A 13,149-nucleotide genomic window follows, 5' to 3' on the forward strand; every position below is an offset into this window, starting at 1 on the left:
CCGAGAAGAATTTACCGTCGATTAGAACGTGGTCGATTTGGTTCTCTGTTTGATGGTCGGGTGATCTCCAGGTGGCTTTGTGGATATCTTTGCGGGGGAAGAAGGTGCTTCGGACTACCATACCACGGGAGGCTGCAAAGTTTACGCATCGCTGGCCGTTATCATTCGATACGGCGTGCAGGCTGTTTCGCTCGATTACCGGTCTGTACATTTCCTCCCTTCCTACTTGCGCGTTCATGTCGCCGACAACGATTTTCACGTCACGCGGCGAGCAACCATCGTATGTTTGCTCTAACTGCGCGTAGAACGCTTCTTTCTCGTCATCGGGTCTCCCTTCGTGTGGGCAGTGGACGTTGATGATGCTGTAGTTGAAGAAACGGCCCTTAACTCTCAACATGCACATCCTTGCGTTGATCGGATGCCACCCGATCACACGTTGTCGCATCTTGCCCAACACTATAAATCCTGTTCCCAGTTCATTGGTGGTGCCACAGCTTTGGTAGAAGGTAGCCGCTCGATGCCCGCTTTTCCACACTTTCTGTCCAGTCCAACAAAGTTCCTGCAACGCCACGATGTCGAAGTTGCGGGGATGTAGTTCGTCGTAGATTATCCTGTCACATCCTGCGAAACCTAGTGACTTGCAATTCCATGTTCCAAGTTTCCAATCGTAGTCCTTATTTCGTCGCGTGGGTCTTTGCCGATTGTATCGAGTCGTATTTTCTCCTATGTTATTCGCAATGGGGATTTTTACGGGTGGCTTATTGGGCCTACGCCAACACTCCTGTCTCGCCGGAGGGCCATCGTGCCAGTTCTGTTTAACGTCCCAACCAACACTGGGACGACCACGCTGATGGGGCTACCACCTTGGATCTAGCTGGGCGTGGTGCAGCGTTTCTTACTCAGCCGTTGGATGCCAGAACAGACGCTGTTTGAGCCGCACCTCCTTGGTGAACAGACACTCGTTAGATGCTATAGGGATGTTTGATTCTACTATCGAGATTCCTAACGGAGATCACCAGGCCCGGTGTGATGCAAGGTTCTACGTGGTACGTGACGGAAATCAGCCACTGCTGGGGAAGGATACGGCAAAGGAACTGGATGTTCTGCGATTGGGAGTTCCAAGTGATCGAAATCAAATTGCGCAGATTGTTGTCAAATCGACTTTTCCGAAGATGAAAGGCCTAAAACTGCACATACCAATCGACAAGTCAGTGACACCAGTGGTTCAGCATGCTAGGAGACCTCCGATCGCCTTACTGAGCCGAATAGAAGAGAAGTTGGATCAACTCGAGGCAACCGATATAATAGAGAAGGTGGATCAATACAGTGATTGGGTTTCACCTCTGGTCGTCATAGTTAAAGACAGTGGAGAACTGCGAATTTGTGTGGACATGCGAGTTGCTAATCGAGCAATCAAGCGAGAACATCACTTAATGCCTACAATAGAAGACTTTCTCCCACGTTTCAAGTCGGCGAAGTACTTTTCAAGGCTGGATATTAAGGACGCTTTCCATCAGATTGAACTTGATGAATCATCCCGTTGTATCACAACTTTCATCACTCATCGTGGAATGTACAGATACAAGCGGCTGATGTTTGGAGTGTCATGTGCTCCAGAAATGTTTCAGAAGATAATTGAGCAACTTTTGGCCGACTGTGAGAACTGTGTCAATTTTATTGATGATATTTTTGTATTTGGTGTTGATGAGGAAGATCATGATCGTTGTTTGCGAAAGGTTTTGGATGTGTTACGAAAGCATGATGTTCTACTGAATGCTAGGAAATGTGTGTTCAAAGTCACCGAATTAGACTTCCTGGGTCATCACGTTTCGAGAGAAGGTATTCGACCTGCCGAAAGTAAAGTAGAAGCTCTACAAAGTTTCAGACCGCCACGTGATGCTGAAGAGCTGAGAAGTTTTCTTGGACTAGCGACGTATGTGAGCCGGTTCTTGCCAGATTTTGCGACAGTTTCAGCACCTCTTCGAGGGTTAACACATAGTGGAACACCTTTTGTCTGGAATGAAGACCAGGAAACTGCTTTTCAAAAATTGAAAAACATGATTGCAGATGTCAAACATCTAAAATTTTTCAACAATAACTTGCGTACCAGAGTCATTGCTGATGCTTCACCTGTTGCTTTGGGTGCAGTTTTAGTTCAGTTTCCACATAAGTTCAATGATACTGATCCTTACATCATTTGCTATGCAAGCAAAAGCCTCACAGCTACAGAACAACGTTATTGTCAGACGGAAAAGGAAGCTCTGGCATTAGTGTGGGCTGTAGAAAGGTTTTCTATATATTTGCTTGGACGAGTATTTGAACTTGAGACTGACCATAAGCCTTTGGAAATGTTATTCAAACCAAGTTCACGGCCGTGCCCAAGGATCGAAAGGTGGGTTCTACGTTTGCAGTCTTTCACATTCTCGGTGAAGTATCGGAAAGGCTCAACAAACATTGCTGATCCGTTTTCAAGACTAACGGAGCATCGACCTGTGGATGATGAGGACATGGAGCAAGACGAAAAGTTTCTAATACTAGCTATTTTGGAATCATCTGCCATTGATGTAAGCGAAATTGAAGAAGCGACGATCAATGACGCGGAGATGATTTTAGTGAGAGATGCTTTACGTTCTGGTTCATGGTACAGACCTGAGACAAAATCGTATGAACCTTTTCAAAATGAGCTGGGCCTTGTTGGTGAAATAGTAGTACGCAATAACAAAATGGTTATTCCACAAGGCTTAAGAAGAAGGTTTATGGAGTTAGCTCATGAAGGACATCCAGGTGAATCAGCGATGAAACGAAGGATGCGCGATAGAGTTTGGTGGCCAGGTGAGTGTAATATTAGTCCTAAGTTTGAGATCACATTAATAAATATTTCAAATATATGGTGATTAGGAATGGACAAGGAGATTGCTAGATGGGTTGCTACTTGTGAAGGATGTCGACTAGTCGGATTACCTCAGAAACCAGAGCCGATGCATAGAAGACCGTTGCCTTCTGAACCGTGGATAGATGTGGCGATCGATTTCCTTGGTCCGTTGCCTTCCGGGGATTATTTGTTGGTGATAGTTGATTACTATAGCCGATATAAGGAAGTCGAAATTATGACAAAAATAACCGGCAAGGAGACAGTTAATAGACTTCATAGCATATTCAGGCGTTTGGGATTCCCTCGCACAATTACCTTAGACAACGCCAAACAATTTCTCAGTTCGGAAGTGAGCGACTACTGTAAAACAAATGGTATTTCTCTGAATTTCACAATACCTTATTGGCCACAACAAAACGGAGAAGTCGAAAGACAGAATCGTTCACTATTAAAACGACTGCAAATTAGTTCAGCCTTGAAACGTGATTGGCAAAAGGATCTAAATGAATACCTTATCATGTACTACTCAACTCCGCACTCTGTAACTGGAAAAACTCCAACTCAGCTGTTGATAGGTCGTACTATTCGAACTAAAATTCCTTTTCTAAGGGATGTAGAGACAAACCCTTCAACTGAAGAATTCCAGGATCGCGACTGGAGTAGCAAGTACCATTCTCAACAACGGGAAAACGAAAAACGGCATGCAAAAGAATCTAATTTAAAGGAAGGAGATAGAGTGGTGATGCAAAACCTTACTCCAGGAAACAAGTTGGCAACTACGTATGATCCAGCGGAATGTACAGTAATATCGAAGGCAAGAACACGCGTTACCGTGCAAAACCAACAGACAGGAAGAACTTATCAACGCAGCTCGGCACATTTAAAGAAGATTTTAGACCGTGAAGAACAACTCCAACCTTCTACGCATTCTTCTTCTTCACAGGACTTTCAAGAGGACCATGATGTATCGGAAGGGGTTGGCAGGCAGGATCAACCGACGACCTTTGAAGAACCTAAGCGCCTCGGGCAAGACAAGGAACAACCAGGGCCTTCTGAACGACCGAAACGAATGAGTCGACGTCCTACGAAGTTCGATGATTACGTCGTCGATGATGAGTCTTCTGATCCTTGAGAAAAAACGAGATGTGGCACCCCCTGTGCATGCCATTGAAATACTGCATGGAACACCCTGTGAAGCAGCTGTCAGGATGCGAGAGTGAGATATATGTTGTTGTTGTTGTTTTACTATGTGTAATGGAGAATGTCGAGAGTGTAGATTAGATCAATATAGAATTGTATTGTGTAAATAAAATAGTGTTATTTATTTATGAATATCTCCGAAGAATCCGAATCTTAAGGTCTAACAGCTAGCTTAGTTGGTGTAATGAAGAATTCCTCGAGGTTCTTCCAGAGATTGTTGGCTTTCTGTAGAAATTAATTCCGAGATTCCTTTAGCATTACTCCTTCTAGGATTACCTTAGTCATTTTTACTGAAACTCTTCCAGGTATTCCTTCCGTGATTTCTTCACAAACTTATTCCAGAACCCCTCTAGGATTTATGTGGTTCTTAAGGAAGCTAAAACTAAGTTGCTATTCAAGGAAACAAACAGGAACTACATGAGGAATTCCATAAACAAAATACTCTAAAAGAATGATAATAAACTCTAGGAGGATTTCCATTACAAACATTATTAAACATCTGGAAGAATTCCAGAAGGGTCTGTCGGTATTCCTGGGGGAGCTCTTGGTAGAATTCAAAAAAGAGTCCCTAGATGATTCCTGGAAAAAGTTCTCGAAGAAATCCCGGAAACAGTTCTGAAAGAATTCCTAGAAGAAGCTCTAAGAGGAATCCCGGAAGAAGTTCCTGAAAAGTAATTACTGACAGACACCTAGAAGAAATTCCCGGAGGAATCCCGGAAGAAATTTCTGAAAGAATGCTGGGAAAATCCCAGAAAGATTACCTGGTGAAGTTATTGTAGGAACCCCAGAAAAAATACTTGAATCAGAAGTAGCTCCCGAAAAAACAACCGGAAGAAGTTCCTGGAGGGATCTCGGAGAAGCTTTAAGAGGAATACTGAATGAAGTTCTTGTCAGGGATCTTGTAGGATTTCTGGAAGGGTTTCAGAAGGAATTCCTGAATAATTCCCAGAACATACTCCGGGAAGAATCTCGTATGAAATGCCAGGAATAAATCCTTACAGATTTATGCAAGAAGTTTTTGAAGGAATTTCGGTAGGAATTTCTGATACAATTTCCGAAAGAACTCCTAAAGAAATTCTGGATAAAGTTGATAGAATTTGTAGGATTACCATCTGGAAGCCCTAAAAAATAAATCCAAAGACATCCTAAAAGAAACGATTCGGAGAATCTCGGATGAAATTTCTTGAGGATTCCGGGGACTCCTTGAGAAATTCTGGAAGAAATCTCTTGAAGTCCGAAACGTAAACAAAAAGGTTACAAAACGTCAAAAACTTAGAAAAAAAAAATTTTAGCAACCGCGGCTTGCATTGCCCTATACTGCCCATAACCGCATATTTGTAACATTTGCATATTTTGCTGGTATTGAGTTAATATCGGGGATCAGCATCAAATCACAAGTGCTTTCGACCACCTGAATTAAAAAATGAAGTTTGTTCTAGGATTTATGAAAAAAATACCAAGTCATTTTGTCTCATTGAGCAATGTGACCGCATAACAGTCACACTAGGAAAATAGATTGACTTTAAAGCGTGACATCAATCATACTGAGGTCTGATTTATTTTTTGACAATTCCCCCAGCATACAGGAACTGCTGTAGAAAATTTGATTGCTATACGACTGATGAAAAATTCATGAGAAATTTTTAAAATTTCAATTCATTCCTATACTCCATTGCACGGTGACGTCATCAAGAAATCGCTCTCTTTCTCTTCTACGGGAAATTAGAAAACAACAGGACCAACACCTGTCAAATTTGACAGGTACTGGTCCTGTTGTTTTCAAACTCTCTGAAAGAGCGAAAGAGATAGAATTTCGCCGTGAGGTGGTCTATACTATTCAAAGTTGCAACTTTGGTTTCCATTTTCTCCAATGCCTACTGTTGTCGAATGTTACTGTTATGCGGTTATGGGCAGTATAGGCTGTACTAATTCAATTGTTTGTGGGTGATTTCTTCAAGTTTCAAGTTTCTTTCAGTTCCTCTAGGTGTTGGTTCCGAGATTTCTCCAGGAATTATTTCTGGGTTTCCTTAGGGATTCTTCCAGGAGTTTTTTTTTTTTACTATTCCTAATAAGATTCCAGGGTCTCTTTCAGAGATTTCTCCAGAGATTCCATCCGAAACTTCACCAAGAATTTCTTCTGTAATACCTTCAGGACTTCCAGTATTTTTTCAGGAATTTCTTCCAGAATACCTGCAGGAATTTCGTTCCGGGATTTCTCCATGAATTCATTCCAAGATTCCTCCAGATATTCATTCCGAAATTCCTACAGGAATTCTTTCTAAGATTCATCAAGTAATTAAATTTGAAAACATATTTTTCTAATCACACTATCATTATGCATTTATGATCCAATTGTTGAACACTGCACAGTGGTGAGTTGCTGAACAAAAGCCAGCCAAAACCTCTTACCCAAAACTCTCAAAAACATATGAAAATCATGAAATCTATCGCAAGTTTTTGCAAAATAAATCATACACCAATCGAAAGCACTGGTCTTAGGCTTACAAAATCGCACAACCACATCGCGGGCGCACACGTCCTACTATAGTTTTAGATCAATTTTGACTCAAAAATGGGTAATTTTCAAGAATATCAAAGGATAACTCATTTTTAGGCAGCTTTTTCACAACTTAAATGCCATACAGATGATCTTCACATACCTACGAACAAACCCTTCAAAGCAACTATTATAGTTCATGCGTTTATTAAAGCACGGGACACTGGCATAGCTGTGAATAAACATTATAGATTTTGTAGGCCATAAACCACAGTCCGTTCAGGAGGCTGTCAAAAATTCAAATTTCAATGAATCGATCTGAAATTTTGGATTTCTACAGTTGAAATATTTAGGAATCTGACAAAAATATTATATCTACGTAAAAAGCATTTTCATTTTTTAGGTTTCGACCGCCCTCGCACCACTGTGCACTGGCATAACCTACGATGTTAGCATGACTGCTTGATTTTTTTTTACTTTACCTAACCGTGCATTTCATGGGATTTCAAGGGCGTTCCATCGCCTGAGTTCTCTTCAAAGTTGGCAAAATGATTGGCGAGATGGCCAGCTGGGACGGTGGTTACATTCCATTATTCCTAATGTTTCTTTGCGAGTGTGGTGGTATGGTCTGGATGTAAGTCGCAATTTCATTCGCGTGATGTCAAGACTTATGTCCAACCGATTCTACCCCATTACCCCGAATGCCACTACCCCGAACGCCATTACCCCGAACGCCATTACTCCGAAAGCCATTACCCCGAATAGATCATTACCCCGAAAGGCATTACCCCGAATGGGTCATTACCCCGAATGCCACTACCCCGAATAGGCCACTACCCCGAACGCCATTACCCCGAAAGCATATTTTTAAATAGGTTGTTCTGATGATGGTTTATATATGTTTTTCGTAAAGGATGTTGAAAGAGAAGCCATTGTTGAAAGAAGAAATAATTCAATAACATTACTGACAGCTTCAATACCAGAAGATACTGTTTGAAAGAATAACCTTAAAACAACATAAAGGAGTTATGCGTACTAGTGTGCGCAACTTTTCTTTGAGCTGAAAGTCTCTATAATAAAGATAAATCAATGAATCAATCGATTTTTCTTTTTTTTCTCACTCACTCTCGTAAACAAACACGAGAAAGAAACAGATAAAAGAGGGGGCCTTTTGTTACTTCTATCTCGCTCTTTCTTGAGTATATCATAGAGAAGAATGAGCGAGAAAAAAGAAAAAGCTGCGCACGCAAATGAATGTCAGCAAAGGTCCGTTAAATACTGGTTGTCAATACTGGCTCATAAGGCCGTAAAGACATTTGGACAAACTATCACTATGCCAAATGATCATAAGGCTAGATCAAAATAAAACCGATCAAAAAATTGGCTTCGAAAGAACAGCCTATACCTAGAAGAAGGGAAAATCTCTTAAGGAGGAATAGACAGTTTGGTAATTAAACTCTGTAACAATGTAACTTAAAAAAAAAGCAACACATTCTTAACAAGAGGAAAAATGTGGTTAATAGGTTGGTCGCCCACAAGGTCTGCCAGGTTATGACTAGAAAGAACAGCCTATAAATTAAAGAAGGGTAAATCTACTATGGGTTCATTCATAAACCACGTAGACCAAATTTCGGTCACCTCAGACCTCTTCTCCTCCTCGTCATATAATTTTGTCCATACAAAAATTTGGAAAATTGTATGAAGCGTAGACTATGGATAGACCCCCTTCCTCTGAAACTTTACCTAGTTTATGCACGACTTCTATACAGAAACCTGCAAGGACCAATAAACCACCAGGCTACCGAACAACTCTGTAACAATATAGGTCGAAAAAATAATCCAATTGGCTTCTTAAACGGTGTTGAGATAATTGCAAAATCTGAATCTGCATTCCAAACTGAGCCGACATCCAAATCTTGATTTTCGGTGCCCGGGAACCTATTTAACCGTTATGTGTCCGACGAATTTTTTGTTTTTTTTTTCTTCACCGTGCTATTTAAATGGGCGCTAGGTACCCGGGTACCCTGTCGGCCAGATAGAGGTTAAGAATCGATTTGAAGTTTGTATGGGAGCGATTTGTTGAATCACCCCTTGTCGCATTTTGTAGTAGGCCCAGCTGTCAAAAATTATTATTATTATTGGCTCTTTATTATGGGGATTTTCAGCCCGAGGCTGGTTCATCCCCGCGCTGTCAAAAAGTGGTTTCTAAAAATCTGTTTGAAATTGATTTTATGTGCCAAAATAAAGTTCTAAAAATCTGAAAAAAATGATAGTGTCTCAGAAAAAGATCCTCTTTCGTATATAATAAAAAACCAATACATTTTACAAAATTTAAAAACCCAATTTTCAAAGAAGGAAAAACACCAGCTAGAATTAATAAATTAGTCGTCAATCAACCCGGTAACAATGTAACTAGAAAGAACAACCTATAAATTGAAGCAGGGCAAATCTCATATACAGTAAGCAGTTCAACTGCCTGTAAACTGAAAAACAGCCTGTGACGAAAAGAAAAGTTACAGTTTAATCGCGCCAGTCAAAAAAAGTCCATTTGGTCCAACGATGCTGGCTTTGCTTTGCAAGTACTGCAAGTACTAAAATCTTGAAAATATTTGAAAACAATTTTACGGCTTGAAGTTCTGACGAAACTGATCATCAACTGATACAATTTATTAAAATAAGAAACAAAATATCAGATCATGTTTAAATGTACTAAAATTAGTTAATATACCTAATGATCTCAGAATTTCTTTGAAATATTTTTTTCGAAAAAATGGGGCATTTTGGAAAATAGTATAAAATCAATTCATCATAGTAGGGCCACAGCCAATGCATACTGATAGACTCAATCGAGATAATGAGTTTATATGCCAACTGAACCGCTACACTCCAGCATAGTCATGAACATTGAAGCCGAATAAATAATAGATCGACTGAAGAGCAAAATATCGGACCAATTTGGCCGCCAGTTAATTTTCAAAAACTTAATTTGAAAGAACCGCCTATTATTCAAAGAAGAACAAATCCACTATGGAGTTAGTAGTTCGTCTGTAAATAAACTATATGACACTCAAAATCGAAAGAACAGTCTCTGATTGAAAGAAGGAAAAATGTCTAGGTATAGATAAATTAACAGGCTGCCAAACAAATCTGCAGCAGTTAACACTCAAAAGAACAGCCTATTTTTTTAAAGAAGGCAAATATTTGAATATGTTCAGTTTGACCACTATAGGGAAGGGTGGAGATCAGTATTCATACACTAGTTACTGATTACCGTTTTCTAACTTATAACCATCAACTTCTAATCAGTCATCACTTTTTTAGTGATCTCCTGGATGATTGGGGGTAATGGCCCATTCGGGGTTGTGGCTTTCGGGGTAATGACCCATTCGGGGTAGTGGCTTTCGGGGTAATGACCTATTCGGGGTAATGGCATTCGGGGTAATGACTTTCGGGGTAATGACCCATTCGGGGTAGTGGCTTTCGGGGTAGTGGCGTTCGGGGTAATGGCGTTCGGAGTAGTGGGGTGGAGCCGTCCAACCATTACTCGCTAGACGCGCATTTACACAGGATTAACCTCGCGTTGAGCAATGTTTGTACTAAGTGTGGTTCCGGTTATGATGACATCGACCACGTAGTTTGGCAATGCCCGGATAATGACGCCTCCAGAGCGCTACTATTGGATACCCTTGAGACCCGAGATAGATAACCTTTTGTTCTTGTGAGAGATGTGTTGGGGACCCGCGATGTCACATACATGGGATGTATTTTCGACTTTCTTCGCTCTGCTGGTATAAAAGTTTAATTTGCTTGTGTTTTCTTCTCCAGTTTTTTTCTCTGTTTTGTCCTCTTTGTGTTACCAAGCTGCTCCTGGCCATCCGGAAGACCAAGTCCCACAACAAGTTGATACCAACACCACAAGGCACCGAATACGCTAGCAAGATGCGATTCACCCCCGGATGAGCGGCAGTGAAACCTTTGGCCCAATCTTTACCCTGTCCATCCCTCAAAATGTGACCTTCTAACCTCGAGCTGCCACTAGTACCCTGGCTTCCACCCTTTACTAACAGATATCATTAAAAAGCTATTACTCTGTATAATGTATACTATTAAGTACAAAGAAAGATCCTCGGCTCCGTAAAGCGTTATACGCGATTGAGCCCCAAATAAATGAACTAGATAAAAAAAAGGGCGTTCCAGGGATGTTCCGGGGGTGTTCCAGCGGGCTTGAGGAAGGTTCCAGTGGTTTTCAATGGGTTTCAAGGGCGTTCCAGAGGTGTTCAAGAGGGATTCAGAGTGTTATGGGGGGTCCCAGGAGTATTTCAAAGTGTTCCAGGAGGTTCAGGGGCAACCCACGCGGGTTTTCAAGGGATTTCAGGGTCGTTCCATGAGCGTTCTTGGAGGTTGAATGGGTCCCATGGGTTTCCAGGAGTGTTTCAGGGGCTTTTAAAGGCGCACTTTTCCTCTGTCATTTTCGCTTCCAATCAAATCTTTTCAGCCATTTTTGCATCTAGTCATGTTTAACCCTTCCGTTACCAACCCCCCCCCCTAACGAGAGTGCGAAAAAATACTCTTTTCGTTATAACTTTTTTGTTTTTCAATATTTTTCGACCAAATTTTGACACAATAAGCAGATATCCTTCTATTTTAAGGATTTGCTAGGCATTGTTGGAATGGCCACCTGGTTCCGGAGTTATTCCGGAATCAAAATGGGTCATTCGATTTGGCCATTTTGGAAAAAGTAAATTTTCGATATGAGAGCCGTTCAGTTTTCAGACCTAAGTGCACTAGAATGATAGAAAAAATTGTCTAGAAGTCCTTCCCAGCCACTACGTGCCTTGGAACCCGTTTTACGGATGTTCCGGGGAACCGGTTCCGGGGTCAATTTTTGAATATGATTCAATCCCATCATGCGACACCTCAAACTTCATGATTTTTCAAGATGCACCATTCTGTGCTGTTTTGGCGTTGTCTGAAATACTACTGTTGGCCATTTTGGAACCGGTATTCGGATTTCCCAGGAATCGGTTCCGGTGGTTCCGGGGTCCAATTTTCGAAAATAAACAAACACCCTCATGCGACATATCAAACTTCACGATTTTGAAAATTATGGCACTTTATCATAACGGTTGGCCACTTAGGATACATTTGGCCATTATGGAATCGATATACGGATTTTCCGGAATCCAATTTCCGGAGGAACTCCTGGAGGAATTTCCGGAGGAATTCCTGGATGAATTTCCGGAGGAATTCCTAGAAGAATTTTCAGAGGAATTCCTATAGGAGCTTCCGTAGGAATTCCTGGTGTTTATTTTTGAAAAATTGACCCCGGAACCACCGGAACCTAGACCGGAACCGATTCCCGGGAAATCTGAATACCGGTTCTACAATAACCAACAGTATTTCAGATAACGCAATATTAGCCCAGAATGATGTATTTTGAAAATCACGATGTTTGAGATGCCGCAAGACGGTATTGAACCATTTTCAAAACTTGTCCCCGGAACTGGATTCCGGAGAATCCGTATACCGATTCCATAATGGCCAAATGTATCCTAATTGACCAACCATTATGATAAAGTGCCATAATTTTCAAAATCATGAAGTTTGATATGTCGCATAATGGTGTTTGTTTATTTTCGAAAATTGGACCCCGGAACCACCGGAACCGATTCCCGGGAAATCCGAATACCGGTTTCAAAATGGCCAACAGTATTTCAGACAACGCCAAAACAGCACAGAATGATGCATCTTGAAAAATCATGAAGTTTGAGGTGTCGCATGATGGGATTGAATCATATTCAAAAATTGATCCGTAAAACGGGTTCCAAGGCACGTAGTGACCGGGATGGATTTCTAGACAATTTTTTCTATCATTCTAGTGCACTTAGGTCTGAAAACTGGACGGCTCTCATATCGAAAATTTACTTTTTTCAAAATGACCAAATCGAATGACCCATTTTGATTCCGGAATAACTCCGGAATCAGGTGGCCATTCCAACAATCCCTAGCAAATCCTTAAAATAGAAGGATATCCGCTTATTGTGTCAAAATTTGGTCGAAAAATATTGAAAAACAAAAAAGTTATAACGAAAAGAGTATTTTTTCGCACTCTCGTTAGGGGGGGGGGGGGGGGTTGGTAACGGAAGGGTTAAAACGATTTCACTCCACTAGAGCTCAAATGAGCGATCCCTTGTTAAAATACACATAAATAAAAACAAAAAAAAAAGCGATCCCTTGTCATTTAAATGAATTGTTACTAGCTGGGACTAGCTGGGCACAAAACACGAAAAACCCGGGAAAAATTCCGACAGAGTAAAAAAATATCGGATGTCGGGTCAAAGTTGGACTAAATTTAATCAAATGTTGGACCCACATCGGATAACTGTTGGGTCTAGGTTAGGTTTGGTGCCCAAAATAAAAACAGGTGAATGTTAGGTTTATGTCGGGTTATCCGTCATCAATTTACGAACAAAGCTTGAACCGTTCAACAATTCTTTATTACACCAACGAACCTAACCTCAAAATGACTGACAATTCTCAGGTCATTTTGACAGATGTAACATGAGCATGCAATGGACGC

The 13,149-nt window shown here is 41.1% G+C and overlaps 1 protein-coding gene across 1 annotated transcript; it reads left to right on the forward strand.

Annotated features, from left to right (window-relative positions):
- The first annotated feature begins 977 nt into the window (after positions 1-977).
- LOC115259248 (uncharacterized protein K02A2.6-like) lies at positions 978-4,004 on the forward strand. The gene is made up of 2 exons (XM_062859101.1): positions 978-2,832; positions 2,899-4,004. Exons 1-2 carry the CDS (start codon positions 978-980, stop codon positions 4,002-4,004), a joined length of 2,961 nt encoding a protein of 986 aa, XP_062715085.1.
- The last annotated feature ends 9,145 nt before the right edge of the window (positions 4,005-13,149 follow it).

This window comes from Aedes albopictus, chromosome 3 (genome assembly GCF_035046485.1).
Source record: "Aedes albopictus strain Foshan chromosome 3, AalbF5, whole genome shotgun sequence".
In the NCBI taxonomy this organism is placed as follows: Eukaryota; Metazoa; Arthropoda; class Insecta; order Diptera; family Culicidae; genus Aedes; species Aedes albopictus.